The sequence below is a fragment of the Aethalodelphis obliquidens genome, unplaced genomic scaffold (genome assembly GCF_003676395.1).
Source record: "Aethalodelphis obliquidens isolate GAN/ISIS:26980383/991018 unplaced genomic scaffold, ASM367639v1 scaffold9, whole genome shotgun sequence".
Classification (NCBI taxonomy): domain Eukaryota; kingdom Metazoa; phylum Chordata; class Mammalia; order Artiodactyla; family Delphinidae; genus Aethalodelphis; species Aethalodelphis obliquidens.
The window spans coordinates 2,127,488-2,152,504 of record NW_020837953.1 but is presented as its reverse complement, the minus strand read 5'-3'; the positions used below and the strand labels follow the sequence as shown (position 1 = coordinate 2,152,504).

Below are 25,017 nucleotides of genomic sequence, written 5' to 3'. Positions count from 1 at the left end.
GTGTCTGGCCTTACATTTAGGTTTTTAATCCATTTTGAGTTTATTATTATGTATGGTGTTAGGGAGTGTTCTAATTTCATACATTTACATGTACCTGTCCAGTTTTCCCAGCACCACTTATTGAAGAGGCTGTCTTTTCTCCACTGTATATTCTTGCCCCCTTTATCAAAGATAAGATGACCATATGTGCATGTGTTTATCTCTGGGCTTTCTATCCTGTTCCATTGATCTATCTTTCTGTTTTTGTGCCAGTACCATATTGTCTTGATTATTGTACTCTGTAGTATAGTCTGAAGTCAGGAAGCCTGATTCCTCTAGCTCCATTTTTCGTTCTCAAGATTGCTTTGGCTATTCGGGGTCTTTTGTGTTTCCATACAAATTGTGTAATTTTTTTGTTCTAGTTCTGTGAAAAATGCCAGTGGTAGTTTGATAGGCATTGCATTGAATCTGTAGATTGCTTTGGGTAGAGTGATTTTCACAGTGTTGATTCTTCCAATCTAAGTACATGGTATATCTCTCCATCTATTTGTATCATCTTTAATTTCTTTCATCAGTGTCTTATAATTTTTTGCATACAGGTCTTTTGTCTCCATAGGTAGGTTTATTCCTAGATATTTAATTCTTTTTGTTGCAATGGTAAATGGGAGTGTTTTCTTAATTTCACTTTCAGATTTTTCATCATTAGTTTATAAGAATGCCAGAGATTTCTGTGCATTAATTTTTTATCCTGCTACTTTACCAAATTCATTGATTAGTTCAAGTAGGTTTCTCGTAACATCTTTAGGATTCTCTTTGTATATTATGATGTCATCTGCTAACAGTGACAGCTTTATTTCTTCTTTTCTGATTTTGATTCATTTTATTTCTTTTTCTTCTCTGATTGCTGTGGCTAAAACTTCCAAAACTCTGTTGAATAATAGTGGTGAGAGTGGGCAACCTTGTCTTGTTCCTGATCTTAGTGGAAATGGTTTCAGTTTTTCACCATTGAGGACGATGTTGGGTGTGGGTTTGTCATATATGGCCTTTATTATGTTGAGGAAAGTTCCCTCTATGCCTACTTTCTGGTGGGTTTTTATCATAAATTGGTGTTGAATTTTGTCAAAAGCTTTCTCTGCATCTATTGAGATGATCATATGGTTTTTCTCCTTCAATTTGTTAATATGGTGTATCACGTTGATTGATTTGCATATATTGAAGAATCCTTGCATTCCTGGAATAAACCCCACTTGATCATGGTGTATGATCCTTTTAATGTGCTGTTGGATTCTGTTTGCTTGTATTTTCTTGAGGATTTTTGCATCTATGTTCATCAATGTTATTGGCCTGTAGTTTTCTTTCTTTGTGACATCCTTGTCTAGTTTTGGTATCAGGGTGATGGTGGCCTTGTAGAATGAGTTTGGGAGTGTTCCTCCCTCTGCTATATTTTGGAAGAGTTTGAGAAGGATAGGTGTTAGCTCTTCTCTAAATTTTGATAGAATTTGCCTGTGAAGCCATCTGGTGCTGGGCTTTTGTTTGTTGGAAGATTTTTAAGCACAGTTTCAATTTCAGTGCTTGCGATTGGTGTGTTCATATTTTCTGTTTCTTCTTGGTTCAGGCTCAGCATGTTGTGCGTATCTAAGAATTTGTCCATTTCTTCCAGGTTGTCCATTTTATTGGCATAGAGTTGCTTGTAGTAATCTCTCATGATCCTTTGTATTTCTGCAGTGTCAGTTGTTACTTCTCCTTTTTCATTTCTAATTCTATTGATTTGAGTCTTCTACCTTTTTTTCTTCATGAGTCTGGCTAATGTTTTACCAATTTTGTTTATCTTCTCAAAGAACCAGCTTTTAGTTTTATTGATCTTTGCTATCATTTTGTTCATTTCTTTTTCATTTATTTCTGATCAAATCTTTATGATTTCTTTCCTTCTGCTAACTTTGGGGTTTTTTTGTTCTTCTTTCTCTAATTGCTTTAGGTGCAAGATTAGGTTGTTTATTTGAGATGTTTCATGTTTCTTAAGGTAGGATTGTTTTTCTATAAACTTCCCTGTTAGAACTGCTTTTGCTGCATCCCATCAGTTTTGGGTCATCGTGTTTCCATTGTCATTTATTTCTAGGTATTTTTAAATTTTGTCTTTGATTTCTTCAGTAATCACTTCGTTATTAAGTAGCGTATTGTTTAGCCTCCATGTGTTTGTATGTTTTACAGATGTTTTCCTGTAATTGATATCTAGTCTCATAGCGTTGGTGTCAGAAAAGATACTTGATACGATTTCAATTTTCTTAAATTTACCAAGGCTAGATTTGTAACCGAAGATAGGATCTATTCTAGAGGATATTCCATGAGCACTTGAGAAAAACGTGTATTCTTTTGTTTTTGGATGGAATGTCCTATAAATATCCATGAAATACATCTTGTTTAATGTATCATTTAAAGCTTGTGTTTCCTTATTTATTTTCATTTGGGATGATCTGTCCCTTGGTGAAAGTGGGGTGTTAAAGCCCTTACTATGATTGTGTTACTGTCGATTTCCCCTTTTAAGGCTCTTAGTATTTGCCTTATGTATTGAGGTGCTCCTATGATGGGTGCATAAATATTTACAATTGTTATATCTTCTTCTTGGATCGATCCCTCGATCATTATGAAGTGTCCTTTTTTGTCTCTTGTAACAGTCTTTAATTTAAAATCTATTTTGTCTGATATGAGAATTGCTACTCCAGCTTTCTTCTGATTTCCATTTGCATGGAATATCTTTTTCCATCCCCTCACCTCAGTCTGTATGTGTTCCTAGGTCTGAAGTGGGTCTCTTGTAGACAGCATATATATGTGTGTTGGTTTTGTATCCATTCAGCCAGTCTGTGTCGTTGGTGGGAGGATTTAATCCATTTACATTTAAGGTAATTATCGATATGTATGTTCCTATTCCTATTTTTTAAAGTGTTTTGGGTTGTTATTGTAAGTCTTTTCCTTCTCTTGTGTTTCTTGCCTAGAGAAGATCCTTTAGCATTTGTTGTAAAGCTGGTTTGGTGATGCTGATCTCTCTCAGCTTTTGCTTGTCTGTAAAGGTTTTAATTTCTCCATCAAATCGGAATGAGATCATTGCTGGGTAGAGTAATCTTGGTTGCAGGCTTTTCTCCTTCATCACTTTAAATATGTCCTGCCACTCCCTTCTGGCTTGCAGACTTTCTGCTGAAAGATCCGCTGTTAACCTTATGAGATTCCCTTGTGTGTTATTTGTTGTTTTTCCCTTGCTGCTTTTAATATTTTTTCTTTGTATTTAATTTTTGATAGTTTGATTAATATGTGTCTTGGCGTGTTTCTCCTTTGATTTATCCTGTATGGGACTCTCTGTTTTTCCTGGACTTGATTAACTATTTCCTTTCCCATATTAGGGATGTTTTAAACTATAATCTCTTCAAATATTTTCTCAGTCCCTTTCTTTTACTCTTATTCTTCTGGGACCCCTATAATTTGTATGCTGGTGCATTGAATGTTGTCTCAGAGGTCTCTTAGACTGTCCTCAATTCTTTTCATTCTTTTTTCTTTATTCTCTTCTGAAGTAGTTATTTCCACCATTTTATCTTCTAGGTCACTTATCCGTTCTTCTGCCTCAGTTATTCTGCTATTGATCCCGTCTATTTTTAATTTTATTTATTTTGTTGTTCATCATTGCTTGTTTCGTCTTTAGTTCTTCTAGGTTCTTGTTAAATGTTTCTTGCATTTTATCTATTCTATTTCCATGATTTTGGATCATCTTTACTATCAGTATTCTGAACTCTTTTTCAGGTAGACTGCCTATTTCCTCTTCATTTGTTAGGTCTGGTGGGTTTTTACCTTGCTCCTTCATCTGCTGTGTGTTTTTCTGTCTTTTCATTTTGCTTATTGTATTGTGTTTGGGGTATCCTTTTCACAGGCTGCAGGTTTGTAGTTCCCATTGTTTTTGGTTTCTGTCCCCAGTAGCTAATGTTGGTTCTGTGGGTTGTGTAGGTTTCCTGGTGGAGGGGACTAGTGCCTGTGTTCTGGTGGATGAGGCTGGATCTTGTCTTTCTGGTGGGCAGGTCCACGTCTGGTGGTGTGTTTTGTGGTGTCTGTGGCCTTATTATGATTTTAGGCAGCCTCTCTGCTAATGGATGGGGCTGTGTTCCTGTCTTGCTAGTTGTTTGGCATAGCGTGTCCAGCACTGTAGCTTGTTGGTCGTTGAGTGAAGCTGGGTCTTGGCATTGAGATGGAGATCTCTGGGAGATATTCGCCGTTTGATATTATGTGGAGCTGGGAGGTCTCTTGTGGACCAGTGTCCTGAACTTGGCTTTCCCACCTCCGTGGTACAGCCCTGATGCCTGGCTGGAGCACCAAGACCCTGTCCTCCACATGGCTCAGAATAAAAGGCAGAAAAAATAGAAAGAAAGAAAGAAAGAAAGAGAGAGATAAAGAAAGAAATAAATAAAGAGGATAAAATAAAATAAAGTAAGATAAAATAAAGTTATTAAAATAAAAAATAAATATTAAGAAAAAAATTTTAAAAAGTAAAAAAAAAACGAATGGACACAACCCTAGGACAAATGGTGAAAGCAAAGCTATACAGACAAAATCTCACACAGAAGCATATACATACACACTCAGAAAAAGAGGAAAAGGGGAAACAATAATCTGTCTTGCTCCCAAAGTCCACCTTCTCAATTTGGGATGATTTCTTGTCTATTCCGGTATTCCACAGATGCAGGGTACATGAATTTGATTGTGGAGCTTTAATCCGCTGTCTGAGGCTGCTGGGAGAAATTTCCCTTTCTCTGTTCGCACAGCTCCCTGGGTTCAGTTTTGGATTTGGCCCCGCCTCTGCGTGTAGGTCGCTGGAGGGCGTCTGTTTTTCACCCAGACAAGACGGGGTTAAAGGAGCCGCTGATTCGGGGGCTCTGGCTCACTCAGGCCGGGGGGAGCGAGGGGTATGAATGCGGGGCGAGCCTGCGGCGGCAGAGGCCATAACGTTGCACCAGCCTGAGGCGCGCCGTGCTTTCTCCTGCGGAAGTTGTCCCTGGATCAAGGGACCCTGGCAGTGGCGGGCTGCACAGGCTCCCCGGAAGGGAGGGGTGGATAGTGACCTGTGCTCGCACACAGGTTTCTTGGTGGCGGCAGCAGCAGCCTTAGCGTCTCATGACCGTCTCTGGGGTCCGCGCTGTTAGTCGCAGCTCGCACCCGTCTCTGGAGCTCCTTTAAGCAGCGCTCTTAATCCCCTCTCCTTGCGCACCAGGAAACAAAGAGGCAAGGAAAAGTCTCTTGCCTCTTAGGCAGCTGCAGACTTTTCCCGGAACGGCTCCAGGCTAGCTGTAGTGCACTAGCCCCCTTCAGGCTGTGTTCACGCCGCCTACCCCAGTCCTCTCTCTGCGCTCCGACTGAAGCCCGAGCCTTAGCTCCCAGCCCCCGCCCGTCCTGGCGGGTGAGCAGACAAGCCTCTCGGGCTGGTGAGTGCCGGTCGGCAGCGATCCGCTGTGCGGGAATCTCTCTGCTTTGCCCTCCGCACCCCTGTTGCTGTCCTCTCCTCCGTGGCTCTGAAGCTTCCCACCTCCACCACCCGCCGTCTCCACCTGCGAAGGCACTTCTAGTGTGTGGAGACCTTTCCTCCTTCACAGCTCCCTCTCACTGGTGCAGGTCCCGTCCCTATTCTTTTGTCTATGTTTTTTTCCTTTTTCTTTTGCCCTACCCAGGTACGTGGGGAATTTCTTGCCTTTTGGGAGGTCTGAGGTCTTCTGCCAGCGTTCAGTGGGTGTTCTATAGGAGTTGTTACACGTGTAGATGTATTTCTGATGTACCTGTGGGGAGGAAGGTGATCTCCGCATCTTACTCTTCCGCCATCTTCTTAAATCCTGTTGAGGAATTTTGCATCTATATTCATCAGCGATATTGGTCTCTAATTTTCTTTTTTTGTCTGGTTTTGGTATCAGGGTGATGGTGGTTTCGTAGAATGAGTTTGTGAGTGTTCCTTCCTCTGCAATTTTTGGAAGAGTTTGAGAAGGATGGGTGTTAGCTCTTTTCTAAATGTTTGATTGCATTCACCTGTGAAGCTATCTGGTCCTGGACTTTTGTTGTTCGAAGATTTTTAATCACATTTTCAATTTCATTACTTGTGATTGGTCTGTTCATATTTTCTATTTCTTCCTGGTTCAGTCTTGGAAGGTTATACCTTTCTAAGAATTTGTCCCTTTCTTCCAGGTTGTCCATTTTATTGACATAGAGTTGCTTGTACTAGTCTCTTTTAAAATGTGTCCAGAAAGTTGGTTCACTAAACATATATATATAAATCTTGGAGAGTTCTTTGGTGAGATATTAGTAGGATAAGTACCTAGCTACAGGATTCTCAGATCTAAGGGACTGTACAACTGAAATTCTAATAAGGAATATCGATTTCTTGTATAAATGTGCTGCATTCTTCTTAAAGGGCTATCACTAGAGACTGCTTCATGTTATAATACAGCTTGGAGAATTATGCCTTTTACAACCCAACTGACCTAAAGTATAGCCATCAAGGAAAACTTCACTCTTATTTTTTCTTCATTGGTAAGCCATTTACATTTCTGGGAGCAATGAGATGAAACCCAACTAACAAACCATTGGAGCTAAGTCACAGCCTCAACTAGAGCTCTGGGAATAGGAGGTCTCTCGAGGAACAAAATAACCAGACTCACTGGGAGGCAAATCAGATGACAAATAAGATGAAGCTCTGTTGAACAACTCAACAAAATTCTGCCATCTGTGAAAGAAAAGGAACATAATACCTGTGATCAATGTGGGAAGCTCTGGAAGAATGTGCAATAAAGCTTAAAGCTTATACAGATAGTGATATTAAAGGGGTTTTTTGATGTCTGTATCATCTGGGGTGCAGTGAAGGAAACACAAGCTACTTTAAGTGTCTCTACTAGAAATAGAAATTAGGCACTCACAAAATTATTGCAGAAGCTAGTAGAATGGAGGTTGGTGTCTGCTGCTGGGCTAAGGGTTAGGCCTCAGAAGATGTAGCCCAGAGTCCAGGGAACTGCAGGAAATTCTGGCTGATGTCTCAGATGCCCTTGGCCATGAGTTTGGTGATTAGGCAGTATATAGGGCATTCTGGCCACCAGAAAAACTGATGTCTGCCAGGGTTATTGGAGTTGCTACTACTGCAGAAAAATAATAAATACTTATAATGTCCCTGCCCCTCTCCCCAGTCTTCCTGTCTTTGAAATCTCATGCAGTTGCATTTCAGTGATGGAACTTAAATCAATTCCAGAACCTCAGTTTTTAAGGGAGCTTTGGAAATGTTCTTTTTAGCCTTCCTAAGTGTGGGAAGTATTACAATATAGGAAAGAACATAGAAGAGGATAGAAATGGGTGCTAAGTGCAAATAGATATTTAGTGAAGTCCCCAAGCAGAAATTGCATTGAAGAATGCATGAGCACTTGACAATCAGGGAGTCATTTAAAACTTACAAGTACTTTAGGAACACTTTGGTAGTGAGAATCACTTATATTTGCTTGCCCAACATCCATTCTCCATTTATATAAAAATACGTTTCTCTGGGGTAATGGGCTACAATCTATGTCCCATACCCTCCCCTAGACAATGTTGTGACCCACTCAGTCTAATTAATCTCAATCTATCACTTCACTTTCCCTATCCTTCCCTCCCTCCCTTCTTCCCTCTCTCCCACTCTCTGTCTCTGTGTCTCTTATTAATTTTTGTTTCTGGTGCTTCCTGAAGTTTCATTTCCCCTGATTTTGTGTGTAACTCCATATCCTTTCAAAAATATTTCTTTTTGCTTATGTTAGCAAAAAACAGTTTCTGCTTCTAGCAACCAAACTACAACTGATAAGAATTTTTATCACCTCTTTGCCCATCAGATGTCAAGCAAATATAAAGAGCCAATTGTGGGAATATGTCCTGTGTTTTCTAGGAAAGTTTTAATGCCATGTGATTTTATACTTTTTATTTATTTTTTAACGGAAGTATAGTTGATTTACAGTGTTGTGTTAGTTTCAGGTGTATAGCAAAGTTACTCAGTTTTATTTTATTCAGTTTTCTTTTTCAGATTCTTTTTCCTTATAGGTTATTATGAAATATTGAGTATAGTTACCTGTGCTATACAGTAAGTCCTTGTTGGTTATCTATTTCATACATAGTAGTGTGCACATGTTAATCCCAAACTCCTAATTTATTGCTCCCAACCTCTTCCCCTTTGGTAACCATAAGTTTTTTTTCTATGTCTGTGGGTCTATTTCTGTTTTGTATATAAGTTCATTTGTGCCATTTTTTAAAATATTCCACATATAAGCAATATCATATGATATTTCTCTTTCTCTGTCTGGCTTACTTTGCTTAGTATAATAACCTCCAGGTATATCCATGTTGCTGCAAATGGCATTATTTCATTCTTTTTTATGGCTGAGTAATATTCCATTGTGTGTGTGTGTGTGTGTGTGTGTGTGTGTGTGTGTGTGTGTGTATATGTATATATATATATATACATACATATATATACACACACACACACACCACATCTTCTTTATACATTCATCTGTCTATGGACATTTAGGTTGCTTCTGCCTTCTGGCTATTGTAAATAATGCTGCAATGAACATTGTGGTGTATATATCTTTTCAAATTCTGGTTTCCTCTGGATTTACGCCCAGGAGTGGGATTGCTGAATCATAGGGTAGCTCTATTTTTAGTTTTTTAAGGAACCTCTATAAACTCATTAGATACATAACTAGTTTGTTTTGCTTATACCTCATAAAACTTTTTCTATACATGGTATCACAAATCAGAAAAGTTCTTTGTCAGTATAGAAAATATGACCTCCAGAGCTTCATGTCACTTTAGGCACAAGAATAGATAAGGCATAGCTGTACAGAACCACAAGCCAGATAAACTGATGACTATATCAGCTGCTGCAAGGCTAGGCAGGGAAAAGAAAGTTGGAGAAGTAGCACTCTTAAGGAATATTAATAAACATACAAAGATCTGATATTAGCACAGATCTGGAAATGAACTGCAGTAGAAGCATCTCCCGTCTTCTACACTTCCTGCAATTCCCTCCTCTTAGGAGGGCCAGGTTTATGCCTACAGCATCTTCTGACCCATTGAACAACAACACAACAAAAACCTAAATCCATTTATATTTCCACATGGCATAACATTTATTTTTCAGAACTGTTAGGAGTTAGCAAATATTCAGTAAGGGCTCTGGACAAGATGGCACCAGAAACTCTCTTGCCCTTTCTTGAATTTTTGCTGATAGCAGGGGAGGGAAATTACAGGAAATTTTTCTAAGTACTGAACTTGGACACTGCCTGATTTAAGTGGTATATAGGACTTAAGTGACCAATGAAATCCTTTAGATCCTCTAATAAAATACGTTCTTTATTCCATACTCTTTATATTACTCTAGGACCTTCAAAGAGCCATTGACAATTTAAGTGTGAGAATGGGTTCTTGTTGCCATAAAAGGCAGTGTAATTCTAATCACAGTACCAGGTGCCAAACTCTTCATGTTGAGTCAGAGAGGTCAGGATTGAAGGACAAGGTCTGTGAGCCTGATTGTAGATTCAGGCAGATCTGCGTTCCAATTCTAACTTCATCCAAACTTAAGTTAAAATGGCCTTTAATTAGCGTTCTGAGTACTTTGTGTGCATTCTCTCATTTAATTGAGACAACCATCTTATTAGACATGTAAATGACTTGGCTATGGTCACGCTGATCAATGGAGGAGCCACGATTTAAACCCTGACTGTCTGACTCCAAATCCTGCACCCTTAACCATTGTACTCTATGGCCTTACACATGAATGTAATATAACTTGGTTTCAGTTACACTTCCCACCCCCGTTTGGAATTCCATGAACATGGTTTCAGTGTCTTCTGATATCTACTATTGCAGAAGTTGTTGTTGTTGTTGTTGTTGTTTTTTTACTTTAAGTTAAACATCTTTATTATGGTGTTTAAATGCCAGATTGAAAGAAACATACTACAGTTGACCCTTGAACAGTGCACTGGAGGTTGGGGTGTGTTAGGGGCGCTGACCCTCTGCCCAGTCAGAAATTCATGTATAATTTATAGTTGGTCCTCCATATTAGTGATTCCTCCTTTCCACTTGTCCACATTGCTAAAGTATGAGGTCAGTCTGATTTGGATTCATTTATAATTACTTTTTTTCATTTATTTGCTTTGGTTTAGTTTTATTTTGTTTTGGCTGCATCCTTAAATAATTTTCTTTGTCTCTGTAGCACAAAAGTTTTGTCAGGAGGGACATGGATACTTTTTTTCTTAATTTAGTTTAGATCATAACAAATCCATTCAGTCTACACAGAGGGTTTTTCTTTTTCCCATCTCTGCAAAATTTCTTCAGCTGTGACTTTTGGTTTTATTTCTTGTCCAATTCTTCTAGTTTCTTATTCCACAATTTCAGGGCATCTTAGGTTCAATTTCTATTTTTATTCTTCTATCTCTACTATCCGTTTTCATTTTTTTCTGTTCTTTTTCTCTAGATTTTGTGGAAACCTCTCAAGTTTGACATTATGCACTAGATTTTCTCTAGCATTAATTTTGTTGTTCATTGATTTCTAGTTATCCCTCTTTCTTTTGTAAATAATATTTTTTTAAAACACCACCCTGGCCATTCGTTATGTGTTGTTTTTGGCTGCTTTCAGGCCACAATGACATAGTTGAATAGTTGCAACAGATTATAGACCCACAAAGCCTTTAACATTTATTATGTGACCCTTCAAAGAAAAGGCTTGTTGACTTAAACATTTAACATAAGTGTCTTAATATCATTAAATATCTAACAATATTCAGATTTCCTTGATTGTTTTATTTTTAAATTGAGATATAATTGACATATAACATATTAGCTTCAAGTATACAGCATAATGATTCGATATATGTATATATTGCAAAATGATCACAATAAGTCTAGTTAATATCCATCACCAAACATAGTCACAATCCTGGTTACCTCTTCATTATGCTGTAGAAGTTTCAGTTTCCTGGAAACTATCCACATTTCACCAAGTTCATTTTAATTTCTTCTGTTCACTTTAGTGCTTTTTACATTTCATTTTTAATCTCATTATGCTTATTACATTACAATTCATTTCAACAGAGACATGGCTCCTTATATCCTACAGAGAACACTAGTGGCTTTCTAAATGTTTTCTAGTTTCTAGAGTAAATCATTTCCAAAAGTTTACTGTTATTTGGAGCCTGTGGGATCATAATTACACCTCCCTGTTCTGCAGTATTTTTGAAAATTAGGCCTCATATGTTAGGGTTTTCTCTTTATTCAGTGTCAGTGAGGAACTGTTCACATTCTGTACAACCCAATAGATGAGTTTCATAAGTTTCCCTTGGTCCTACTCACTGCTCATTCAGCCCCTCAGTCAAGGGGTGAGTGAAGACTCCCACCAATATTTGGTGCTTTTCAGGCATTTGTTTTGTGCCCCTCTGTTGGGACCACCTCAGAGGCGGGATCTTCTCACCACACCTGCTGGATATCAGACACTAAATTGGTGTAGTATGTCATAATGGGTACACTTGTTGACCTGAAACAAACAGATTGCCAGATATTTCTCCAGCAAAGATGGGTTTATTCAGGATCAATAGAGAATTGCAGTTTGTGGTCTGCAATCATGGTGAGCCATGCTCAAGTCCCCCAGACAGCAAGGGAAAGAATGCTTTTATAGAAAGGAAAAGAGAGTTGGGAGGGCTATAATAAACAAAGCGTCCATGGCTTCTCATTGGCTGAGTCCTTGCCAGAAAAGTCCTTCCTTACTGTTGGGCTCTAATATCGCAGGGCATGAGAGCTTTCCCTTCTGGTCTCCCAACTCTAATAAACTGAGGTTTCCGTATATTAATTTTTTTTTTACGGTACTTGGGCCTCTCCCTGTTGTGGCCTCTCCCATTGCGTAGCACAGGCTCCAGACGCGCAGGCTCAGCGGCCATGGCTCACGGGCCCAGCCGCTCCGCGGTATGTGGGATCTTCCCGGACCGGGGCACGAACCCGTATCCCCTGCATCGGCAGGCGGACCCTCAACCACTGTGCCACCAGGGAAGCCCTGTATATTAATTTTTTACACACTCCTCAATATATACAATTACCAGGGATCCCCTCTTTCTTCTTCAACCCACGTGACTTTATATTTCCATATGCAAATACCACAGCCGGGTCTAGCTATTCCTGCCTTCTTCACCCCAACATTCTGCTCTATCGTTCCTAGAAGTTGTGGTCTCTGCATAGGCACAGAAAAGCAGTGTGTGGGTAAGTGTACTGGTGTGTAACCTTGGATGAGGGAAGGAGAGGAAGGAGCAGTACTCAGGTGGATACAGAAAGTAGCATCTATGTCATGTTCTGGTTGGTTAAGACTTGGGGCCTCCAAATCAAGGGGAAGACTGGTGAAGGGATGAAATATCTTCCATCTTCTGCACTTTTTATAGGTAGGCAGGACAAAGCTGGGGGCACCAACTCAATGATTTTCCCAGATTCCATGTGTTTACAGTCAGTGGAGCTTCCTTCTAGATTCGGAGACTAGAGTGTCTATTAGTTTTTGTTTCTGGTGTGTGTTTTTTGTTGGGTTTTTTTTTTTTTTGCCTCTTCATTTGTTCATTGGAATTTTAATAAAATTAAAATGTCATCTGTTCTGCAGATGCCAAAAACAAAATGGGGGCCATTTCATAGGAACATCCTTGTAATCTTGATGATGTTACTTACAGGTGACATGTTTCTCTCTGAGTTTTATACAGGCTTCAATCAAAGGTGTGCCAGTACTTCCTTCCCAAGCTCATTGCCTTTCTCCACCTTGTGAAATGTATCCTCTGGTCACAATAGACAGTTTGGTTCTCCAAACCTATGTTCTTGTTGCTTCTTTGTCTTGGCACACACTGCTCCCTCTATCTCTGAGTTACCCTTCCCCGTCCCTCATCTGGTGAGCTCCTACAAGTCCTACCAAGCTCAGCTGAGTATTAAGTAGTACTGAAGAGCCAGCTCTGTTCAGACTGCTAGAATCATAGTTAAGTCCCATGATTTGAAAAGTTAAATCATTAGAGCCATTCCCTTGAGAATCCTGTAATCTACTATTCCAGCTGAGGTGCACAAAATATGCTAGGAAAAGGAGGCAGATAGAAAAAAGACTATGCAAGGGACTGTTAGCCTGCAGGGGCTGTATAGTTTGCTAGGGGTGCTATAACAGAACACCACAGACTGGGTGGCTTAAACAACAGAAATTTATTTTCTCACAGTTCTGGAGGCTAGAAGTCCAAAATCAAGACGTCTATAGATTTGGCTTCTTCTGAGGCTCCTCCTTGCCTACAGATGGCCACCTTTTCGCTATGTCTTCACGGGGTCTTTTCTCTGGGTGAGCCCATCCTTAGTGTCTCTCTGTGTGTCCAAACTTCCTCTTTTTATAAGGACACCAGTCAGGTCAGATGTGGGCTCACTCTAATGGCCCCGTCTTAATTTAATCACCTCTTTAAAGACCTTATCGTCAAATATATAGTCTAAGGGCTGGGGGTTAGGGATTCAACAAATGAATTTAGGGGGGATAAAATTCAACCCATAATAGGAACAAAGATTTAAAGAATCCCAACTTTTGAGACAATTCACTTAAGGACTCTGAACCTCATTTTATTCATCTGTGAAGTGGGTGTAAAAATACATCAACTCATGGGGCTGTTGGGAGTATGAAATGAGATAAGCCATGTAGAGCATGTAGCCCCATGCCTGGACATGTGAGGCATACATGCATCAATCCTTCTGAGTCAGGAGGTTATTTTGGTTGTTATTTTACTCAGTTGCTGGAAAGCTCATCCAACTGCACCATCTTTCTTTGCTTTCACCCTCTTACTCATGTAGCCTAAACTGTATTCTTCTCACCTTCCAGTTACCTGTGAGAAGCATAGCCCTTCCTTGATACATAGTCAATAAACTCTCAAATCCAGAAGCAAGGATTCTTTTTCCGTTTGACAGGTGGAAAATTAAGGTTCAGAGAAATTAGTGACTTGTCCAAGTTCTCAAAGCCAGCGCACTCAGTGTTGGGATTTCCGTCTAGGCCTATGTGATTCCGGAGCTCATGATGCCTTTCTGCATGGATGGGGGCTGAAGGGGTAGTGGAGGTGCTAAACCGCTGAAGAGATGCTACCTGCAAGCCGTGGGCTTCCTTGGATTATACATGCCCCTGGAACTTAAAAGTTTCCTCACTTTGTATTCATATCCTACACCTCTCCTGGGTCTTAGGGCAATAAGATACTGAGCTCCTCAAATCCAGAACTGTGTTCAGCACCAAGCCAAGGGTAGAGCTGGCTATGAAATGCAGGCAGTTTGCCTAAAGCCCCTGTGCCTAGCCACTATCCTATAAGCCTTTAAGTTGCATAGGACTTGTAGGAGAGTTGGTATAGTGTATTAAAAGCCAAGACCCCGAAGCTAGAGAGTCTGCATTTGACTTAGCCTTAATGATGAATTCATTTATCAGTTACATACTAGTTTTAGCCTTTCTGTTCCTCAGCTTCCTCATTTGAAAAATAATAGTACCTATCTCATGAAGTATGTGTAAGGATTAAAAGAGTTAATATTTATAAAGCACTTAGAACATTGCCTGGAATATAGCAAACACTATGTAAATGTTGGCTATTATTAATAATAACTTTATTAGCAATATTATTATTAGAATTCTTATCCCATATGAATTATGGGCTCTGGAAGAGAAGATTGGAATTAATGAACTCTTAAAAGCCAGATCTGGTTTCCAGGACCCAACCAATGGGCAGATTCATACCATGTCTCTAATAGCTCACCGCCTAACAATTTTCCTATTCCCATTAAAAAGTAATTGCTGAATCAGACACCTCATGTTTCCTTTATCTCCTAAAATCCTCTGGTTGTTCCTAGGATTATCAAACCAGTCATTTTCAGCCTAATTGCACTCCCAACAATGGGCCAGATGTGTATGATAAGTTCTACTTGGGGCTATGTCAATTGCACCACTCTATTTACGAAGCCTCCATAGCAGCTTCATTATTTATCCCCTCCTCTGACACAATTTGGCTTATGTGCCTATGTTTTAAACTGGGTTTGAAGCATTTAATTTTGCCAATACAGTTTTAGAGTATTAGTTTGCCTCCTGTTCTCCCTCTGCCCTAATTAATTACCATTTACTGCAAAGTCACACAGAAACATTAAATACTAATTCTGACTTACATGTTCCTGGGCAAGAACTGGGATAATAATTTCCATTCAACACAACCTGAACTCCCTCACTCATAAGGGTGATTCAGAGTAGAGATTTGAAATCGTAATCAAGTCTTTCTCAAAATCGCCTTATCCTGGCAGTCATTCACTAATGTCTCTGCTTGGTAGGGAAATGGCAAAAAACAAAATCTCAATGTTGAAACACACACACAAACACACACACACACACACACACACACACACACACACACACAAAACAACTTTGCCACAGTGTTCTCGAAATTGCTCCTCTCATCAGCTCTTGCAACGTGATAGTTTAAGAAAAGAACACAACTCATTTTACTTGGTTAGATGGGGCTAATCCCACATCACCATAAACCCTCCTGATGTTTTATTGATTCTAAAGGACATTTAATCAGGAAGCACCTCAGCACTAGAATCCTGCTAATTAGTAAGCAGCCACATTCCAAATGGGTTCCTAATAGAACAGCAGATTAATGGACAATATGTACTAAAATAATGATTCATGCATTCAGCTTCTAAAATGTGTGTCTAAATTGCATCTTTAATCTCTTAAGGATATAGGTTTGCATACAAAGCCCTTAATTGAATAAATCTAATTCAACAGAAGAAGCTTTAGCCAATGACTGTCTAAGGATGAAACAGGTTTATCACTTATAAATGCAATTCTTCATTGGTCTCATAGTTTTGATGTCCTTGAACATTCAAAGGTCAAAGACAGGTGAATAAAAAAATTGGTGTGCTTTGCTGATATACACATAATATAGTGGGAAATTGAGAAGTTTGATATAATTGTAAGTAGCCTAACCTCATTTGTTCCCCATTCACTCTTATTCTCATATCTCTGCTTCCTGGAATCTTGGTTCTGGACCCCAACTTCTAATCAAGCATACTCAGTATAATGTGAGCTTTGACACTTGCATTTTCTCCTTTTATACTGGTGCCTTTTTAGGACTCCCAATTTTGGCTTATTGACTTTCTACTCAGCTCTAAGCCCACGTTTTTGCTTTTCCTGCTTAACCGCCTCCCTCACCTTCACCCAACCACCTCCAATATTTTAGAGAAGGAAAACAGCCATGTCCAAACCTAGTCTAGTGGAAGTTCATTGGCTATGCTCAACCTCCTCTCATCATTTATTTACCACTTGATGTCCCCATAACCTTTTATCACCATGTGATATGTCACATATTTTACTTTATTTATAATTTCTCTTCCCCATTAGAATATAAGATTCATGAGGGAAGGGACTTTGTTTCATTCATAGCTATATTTCCAATGACTACAATAGTGATTGGTATACAGTAGGCACTCAATAAATATTTGTTAAATGAATGAATAAATGGATTAATCAAATATTTACTCTGTACCTATCATGTGCCAAGCACTGGCCTACAAGATGTTGGAATATAATATGTCACGATCCTTGCCAGCATGGAGGTCACCATCTAGACATTAAATTAACAAATCACACAAATAAATACATAATTACAAATAGTGATAAGTGATAGGAAAGAACATTACTGAATGCTAAGAGAGAGTATAGCACAAGGAACATGATTTTGATGAGATGGTTAGGGAAGGCCTTCTTCAATTTGACCATAAGCTAAGGATTAGGGAGAACTCATGTATCTGTATCCCTCAGAGTATTTTGAGATTTTATTCTTCCTCTAGTTCAGTTCAATTCCACAAATATTTACCAAATACCTACTATGTGCCAGGTAGTGCTGTATACACATGGGATGCATCAATAAATAAAACAAAGATTCTGCTACCCCATGGCACTATAGTCTATAGTTTATCAGAGACTGACAGATAACAACAATAAATAACATACATCAATTTGATTAAAAGTTTATACATTAAAAGTTTATAAGTGTATAGAAGGAAGCAAAAGGAGAGCAGGTTAAGGGGAAGAAAGGATCAGGGGACTACAGTTTTTTTAATTAATTAATTTTTGGCTGCGTTGGGTCTTCATTGCTGCATGCAGGCTTTCTCTAGTTGTGGTGAGGGTGGCTACTCTTGGCTGCAGTGCATGGGCTTCTCACTGCAGTGGCTTCTCTTGTTGCGGACTATGGGCTCTAGGTGCATGGGCTTTAGTAGTTGTGGTGCAAGGGCTCAGTAGTTGTGGCTCACAGGCTCTAGAGTGCAGGCTCAGTTTGTGGTGCACAGGCTTAGTAGCTCTGGGGCATATAGGATCTTCCTGGACCAGAGCTCGAACCCATGTCCCCTGCATTCGTGGGTGGATTCCTAACCACTGCAGCACCAGGGAAGTCCACTACAACTTTAAATAGAGTGTTTAGTGTAGGCCTCATAGACAAGGTGAAAACTGGGGAAAATCTTAAGGTGAAGGAATTAGCAGGAAGATATTTGGGGGAAAAGCATTCTAGGTTGAGGAATCATTCAGAAGATAGGTGTTAAGATGGATGTGTGCCTGGTATGTTTGAGGAAGACAAGGAGAACAGTGTGACTGTAACAGAATGAGAAAAGGAAGTTGTAGATGGAGCCAGAGAAGTGATGGAGGGCATGTCACATAGAACCCTTCATGAGGACTTTGATTTTTTTTTCCCTTTAAATGAAATAAGGTGCTCTTGAAGTGTTATGAGCAGAGCAATGATATTAACTGTTTTAGGTATTAATAGATCACTGTAGCTGCTGTACTGAAGATAAACTAGGGACAAGGGAGAAGCAGAATTCAGTTAGCAGGGATTATAGTAATCCAGGAGAAAGATAATGGTAGATAGGATGGGGTGTAGTTAAATACCAATAGAGGTGGTGAGAAGGGACCAGAATCTTGGCATATTCTCAAGATAGGGTTGACTTACTAATGGATTACTGTTGGATTGAATATGAAATGCAAGAAAAAGAAAAAAGGAGAGGGCAGACAGCAGAAGCAAGAAGAACTACAATCCTGCAGCCTGTGGAACAAAAACCACATTAACAGAAAGATAGACAAGATGAAAAGGCAGACGGCTATGTACCAGATGAAGGAACGAGATAAAAAACCCCAGAAAAAAAATAAATGAAGTGGAGATAGGCAACCTTCCAGAAAAAGAATTCATAATAATGATAGTGAAGATGATCCAGGACCTCGGAAAAAGAATGGAGTCAAAGATCGAGAAGATGCAAGAAGTGTTTAACAAAGACCTAGAAGAATTAAAGAACAAACAAACAGAGATGAACAATACAATAACTGAAATGAAAACTACACTAGAAGGAGTCAATAGCAGAAAAACTGAGGCAGAAGAATGGATAAGTGACCTGGAAGACAGAATGAAGGAATTCACTGGTGTGGAACAAATAAAGAAAAAAAAATGAAAAGAAATGAAGACAGCCTAAGAGACCTCTGGGACAACATTAAATGCAACAACATTCGCATTATAGGGGTCCCAGAAGGAGAAGAGAGAGAGAAAGGACTGAGAAAATATTTGAAGAGATTATACTCGAAAACCTCCTGAACATGGGACAGGAACTAGCCACCCAAGTCCAGGAAGTGCAGAGTGCCATACAGGACAAACCCAAGGAGAAACACGCCGAAACACATAGTAATCAAATTGGCAAAAATTAAAGACAAAGAAAAATTACTGAAAGCAGCAAGGGAAAAACGACAAATAGCATACAAGGGAACTCCTATAAGGTTAACAGCTGATTTCTCAAGCAAAAACTCTACAAGTTGGAAGGGAGTGGCATGATATATTTAAAGTGATGAATGGGAAGAACCTACAACCAAGATTATTCTACCTGGCAAGGATCTCATTCAGATTCGATGGAGAAATCAAAAGCTTTACAGACAAGCAAAAGCTAAGAGAATTCAGCACCACCAAACCAGCACTACAACAAATGCTAAAGGAACTTCTCTAAGTGGGAAACACAAGAGAAGAAAAGGACCTAAAAAACAAACCCAAGACAATTTAAAAATGGTCTTAGGAACATACATATTGCTAATTACCTTAAACGTGAATGGATTAAATGCTCCAACCAAAAGACACAGGCTTGCTGAATGGATACAAAAACAAGACCCGTATATAAGCTGTGTACAAGAGACCACTTCAAATCTAGGGACACATCCAGACTGAAAGTGAGGGGATGGATAAAGGTATTCCATGCAAATGGAAATCAGAAGAAAGGTGGGGTAGCAATACTCGTAACAGATAAAACAGACTTTAAAAACACTAGAAAACACTAGAAAACAGAATCCAACAACATATTAGAAGGATCATACTCCATGATCAAGTGGGATTTATCCCAGGGATGCAAGGATTCTTAAATATACGCAAATCAAACAATGTGATACACCATATTAACAAATTGAAGAATAAAAACCATATGATCATCTCAATAGATGCAGAAAAAGCTTTTGACAAAATTCAACACCAATTTATGATAAAAACTCTCCAGAAAGTGGGCATAGAGGGAACCTACCTCAACATAATAAAGCCCGTATACAACAAACCCACAGCAGACATCATTCTCAATGGTGAAAAACTGAAAGCATTTCCTCTAAGATCAGGAACCAGACAAGGATGTCCACTCTCACCACTATTATTCAACATAGGTTTGGAAGTCCTAGCCATGGCAATCAGAGAAGAAAAAGAAATGAAAAGAATACAAATTGCAAAAGAAGAAGTAAAACTCTCATTGTTTGCAGATGACATGATACTATACATAGAGAATCCTAAAGATGCCACCAGAAAACTACTAGAGCTAATCAATGAATTTGGTAAAGTTGCAGGATACAAAATTAATGCACAAAAATCTCTTGCATTCCTATACATTAATTATGAAAAATGTGAAAGAGAAATTAAGGAAACACTCCCATTTACCATTGCAACAAAAAGAATAAAATACCTAGGAAAAACCTACCTAGGGAGACAAAAGACCTGTATGCAGAAAACTATAAGACACTGATGAAAGAAATTAAAGATGATACCAACAGATGGAGAGATATACCATGTTCTTGAACATGAAGAATCAATATTGTGAAAATGACTATACTACCCAAAGCAATCTACAGATTCAATGCAATCCCTATCAAATTACCAATGGCATTTTTTAAAGAACTAGAACAAAAAATCTTAAAATTTGTATGGCGACACAAAAGACCCCGAATAGCCAAAGCAGTCTTGAGAGGGAAAAAAAAGAGCTGGAGGAATCAGGCTCCCTGAGTTCAGAGTATACTACAAAGCTACAGTAATCAAGACAATATGGTGCTGGCACAAAAACCAGAAACATAGATCTATGGAACAGGATAGAAAGCTCAGAGACAAACTCATGCACCTATGGTCAACTAATCTATGACAAAGGAGGCAAGGATATACGATGGAGAAAAGACAGTCTCTTCAATAAGTGTTGCTGGGAAAACTCAACAGCTACACATAAAAGAATGAAATTAGAACACTCCCTAACACCATACACAAAAATAAACTCAAAATGGATTAGAGACCTAAATGTAAGATGGACACTATAAAACTCTTAGAGGAAAACATAGGAAGAACACTCTTTGACATAAATCACAGCAAGATCTTTTTTGATCCACCTCCTAGAGTAATGGAAATAAAAACAAAAATAAACAAATGGGACCTAATGAAACTTAAAAGCTTTTGCACAGCAAAGGAAACCATAAACAAGATGAAAAGACAACCGTCAGAATGGGAGAAAATATTTGCAAATGAATCAATGGACAAAGGATAATCTCCAAAATATATAAAGAACTCATGCAGCTCCATATTAAAAAAACAAACAACCCAATCCAAAAATAGGCAGAAGACCTAAATAGGCATTCCTCCAAAGAAGACACACAGATGGCCAGGAAGCACATGAAAAGCTGCTCAACATCACTAATTATTAGAGAAATGCAAATCAAAAGTACAATGAAGTATCACCTCACACCAGTTAGAATGGGCATCATTAGAAAATCTACAAACGACAAATGCTGGAGAGGGTGCGGAGAAAAGGGAACCCTCTTGCATTGTTGGTGGGAATGTAACTTGATACTGCCACTATGGAGAACAGTATGGAGGTTACTAAAAAAAATAAAAATAGAATTACCATATGATCCAGCAATCCCACTACTAGGCATATACCCAGAGAAAACCATAATTCAAAAAGACACATGCACCCCAATGTTCATTGCAGCACTATTTACAATAGCCAGGTCATGGAAGCAACCTAAGTACCCATCGATAGACGAATGGATAAAGAAGTGGTACATATATACAATGGAATATTACTCAGCCAAAAAAAATGAATGAAATTGGGTCATTTGTTGAGATCTGCATGGATGTAGAGACTGTCATACAGAGTGAAGTATGTCAGAAAGAGAAAAATATCATATATTAACGCATATATGTGGAACCTAGAGAAATGGTACAGATGAACCTGTTTGCAGGGGAGAAATTGAGACACAGATGTAGAGAACAAATGTATGGACACCAAGGGAAAAAGCAGCGGGGTTGTGGGGGTGGGGGTGTGTTGAATTGTGCGATTGGGATTGACATATATACACTGATGTGTATAAAATTGATGACTAATAAGGACCTGCTGTATAAAAAAATAAATAGGGCTTCCCTGGTGGCGCGCTGGTTGAGAGTCCGCCTGCCGATGCAGGGGACACGGGTTCGTGCCCCGGTCTGGGAGGATTCCACATGCCGTGGAGCGGCTGGGCCCGTGGGCCATGGCCGCTGAGCCTGCGCATCCATAGCCTGTGCTCCGCAACGGGAGAGGCCACAACAGTGAGAGGACTACATACCGAAAAATAAATAAATAAATAAAATACAAAATTTCAAAAAAAAAAAAACCCCAAAAAACAAAAAGAATGACCTGAGGCTCTTGTTCTGTATACCACTTTCTAGCCCTTCCCCTTAAAATATTATATAGTGGGCTTGGGAAAAAAAAAATAAAAGGAAAAAAAAGACAAAGATTACTGATGTATTGTGCTTTCATTTTAATTCAGTTCAAAATATTGTTTAATTTCCCTTGTGATTTCTTCTTTGATCAGTGGTTATTTATAAGTGTATTGTTTAGTTTCATAATGTTTGGAGAATTCCAGGATATTATTTTGTTTTGTTTTCTAATTTAATTTTTTGGGGTCAGAAAACATATTTTATATGATTTAATCCTTCTAAATTTACTGAGACTTGTTCTATGGATCAGGGTAGATAGGGTTTATCTCTTAAATATTTCATGAACACTTAAAAGGAATCCATATTCTGCTGTTGTGTGGAGTAATTGCCAGTTACATCAAGTTAGTTGATAATATGGTCCAAGTCTTCTATATTCTTACTGATTTTATGTCTACTTGTTTTATCAATTACTGACAGAAAGATGTTCAGTTCTCCAACTATAATTGTGATCTATTCCTTCTTCCAGTTTTATGTTTTTACTTCATGTAAATTGAAGCTATATTATTAAGGGCATGATCATTTAGGTTTGTATGTTCTCTTGATGAATTGAATTTCTGGCAATACCTCTTGATTTAGAAGCTACTTTTTCTGTCTTTAGTGTAACCAACCCAGTTTTCTTTTCATTAGAATTAATAAAGTATATCACTTTCCATCCTTTTACTTTCAGTGTGTCTGTCTTTATATTCTAAAGGGGTTCATTTCAGATAGCATTTAGTTGGGTCTTGATTTTTAAATGAAATCTGAAAATTGCTGTCTTTTAATTTAATTTAATTTATTTTTTTGTTTGCACCAGGTCTTAGTTGCAGCAGGTGGGTTCCTGAGTTGCGGCAGGGTGGCTTCTTAGTTGCAGCTCACCGGCTCCTTAGTTGTGGCATGCACACTGTTAGTTGTGGCATACATATGGGATCTAGTTCCCTGACCAGGGATCAAACCCAGGCCCCCTGCATTGGGAGCACAGAGTCTTAACCACTGCACCACCAGGGAAGTCCCTGATAATTGCCTCCTTTTAATTGGTGCATTTGAATCATTAATACTTATTGTAATTATTGATATGGTTGGATTTAAATCTATTAATTTTATTTGTGTTTATTTTCTATTTGTCCTATCTGTTAGTTTTCTTTCCCTCTGTATTTATTTTGATCTATTCTTAGTATTTACATGTGATTATTCCATTTAATCTTCTCTATTAATATTTTTAACTCAATACATTCTTCCTTCAAACAAAATTATACTACATAGCTAATAGTATAAGAGCTTTTTACAGTAAAATTTTATTTCCCCCTCCCAGTCTTGTATGCTATTGTCAAATGTTGCACTTTATTATGTTATAAACTCCACAGTACATTGTTATTATTTTTGCCTTAAATAGTCAATTATTATTTAAAGAGGTTTTCTTTTTAATAAGGAAAATGTATTTTTATTCATTGGCATTTATTATTTCCTATACTTTTCATTTCTTTGTGTAGATTAAAAATGATTATTATCCTTCTACCTGAGGGCTTCTTTTAATATTTCTTGTAGTGCTGCTCTGACAGTTATGAATTCTCTGAACTTTGTATGTGTGAAAAAAGTCTTAATTCCAATTAGTTTTTTTCTTCTTTTAAATCAAATATACCCTGGCTGAACTGAGATTTGAGCCATGGAAGTTTATTGCCACAATATATTCTTTTATTTTAAAATCTTTAATGGAGTATAATAGCTTTACAATGGTGTGTTAGTTTCTGCTTTATAACAAAGTGAATCAGTTATACATATACATATGTTCCCATATCTCTTCCCTCTTGCATCTCCCTCCCTCCCATCCTCCCTATCCCGCCCCTCTAGGTGGTCACCAAGCACCGAGCTGATCTCCCTGTGCTATGCGGCTGATTCCCACTAGCTATCTACCTTACGTTTGGTAGTGTATATATGTCCATGCCTCTCTCTCACTTTGTCATAGCTTACCCTTCCCCCTCCCCATATCTTCAAGTCCATTCTCTAGTAGGTCTGTGTCTTTATTCCTATCCTACCGCTAGGTTCTTCATGGCATTTTTTTTTCTTGAATTCCATATATATGTGTTGGCATACGGTATTTGTCTTTCTCTTTCTGACTTACTTCACTCTGTATGACAGACTCTAGATCTATCCACCTCATTACAAATAGCTCAATTTCGTTTCTTTTTATGGCTGAGTAATATTCCATAGTATATATGTGCCACATCTTCTTTATCCATTCATCCGATGATGGACACTTAGGTTGTTTCCATCTCCTGGCTATTGTAAATAGAGCTGCAGTGAACATTTTGGTACATGACTCTTTTTGAATTATGGTTTTCTCAGGGTATATGCCCAGTAGTGGGGTTGCTGGGTCATATGGTAGTTCTACTTGTAGTTCTTTAAGGAACCTCCATACTGTTCTCCATAGGGGCTGAACCAATTCACATTCCCACCAGCAGTGCAAGAGTGTTCCTTTTTTCCACACCCTCTCCAGCATTTACTGTTTCTAGATGTTTTGATGATGGCCATTCTGACTGGTGTGAGATGATATCTCATTGTAGTTTTGATTTGCATTTCTCTAATGATTAATGATGTTGGGCATTCTTTCATGTGTTTGTTGGCAGTCTGTATATCTTCTTTGGAGAAACGTCTATTTAGGTGTTTGGCCCATTTTTGGATTGGGTTTTTTGTTTTTTTGTTATTGAGCTGCATGAGCTGCTTATAAATTTTGGAGATTAATCCTTTGTCAGTTGCTTCATTTGCAAATATTTTCTCCCATTCTGAGGGTTGTCTTTTGGTCTTGTTTATGGTTTCCTTTGCTGTGCAAAAGCTTTGAAGTTTCATTAGGTCCCATTTGTTTATTTTTGTTTTTATTTCCATTTCTCTAGGAGGTGGGTCAAAAAGGATTGTGCTGTGATTTATGTCATAGAGTGTTCTG

The 25,017-nt window shown here is 38.5% G+C and overlaps 1 protein-coding gene and 1 long non-coding RNA gene across 2 annotated transcripts in view; one reads left to right on the top strand and one right to left on the bottom strand.

The window, feature by feature from the left end:
* The window catches only part of LOC113621502 (uncharacterized), a 265,397-nt gene that overhangs the window by 75,656 nt on the left and 164,724 nt on the right, over positions 1-25,017 (top strand). The window lies entirely within an intron of this gene.
* CUNH1orf87 (chromosome unknown C1orf87 homolog) overlaps positions 1-25,017 on the bottom strand; it is a 113,896-nt gene that overhangs the window by 32,304 nt on the left and 56,575 nt on the right. Inside the window, 1 exon segment of the mRNA XM_027108354.1 lies at positions 6,657-6,721. Within this exon segment, the coding sequence (XP_026964155.1) occupies positions 6,657-6,721 (65 nt within the window).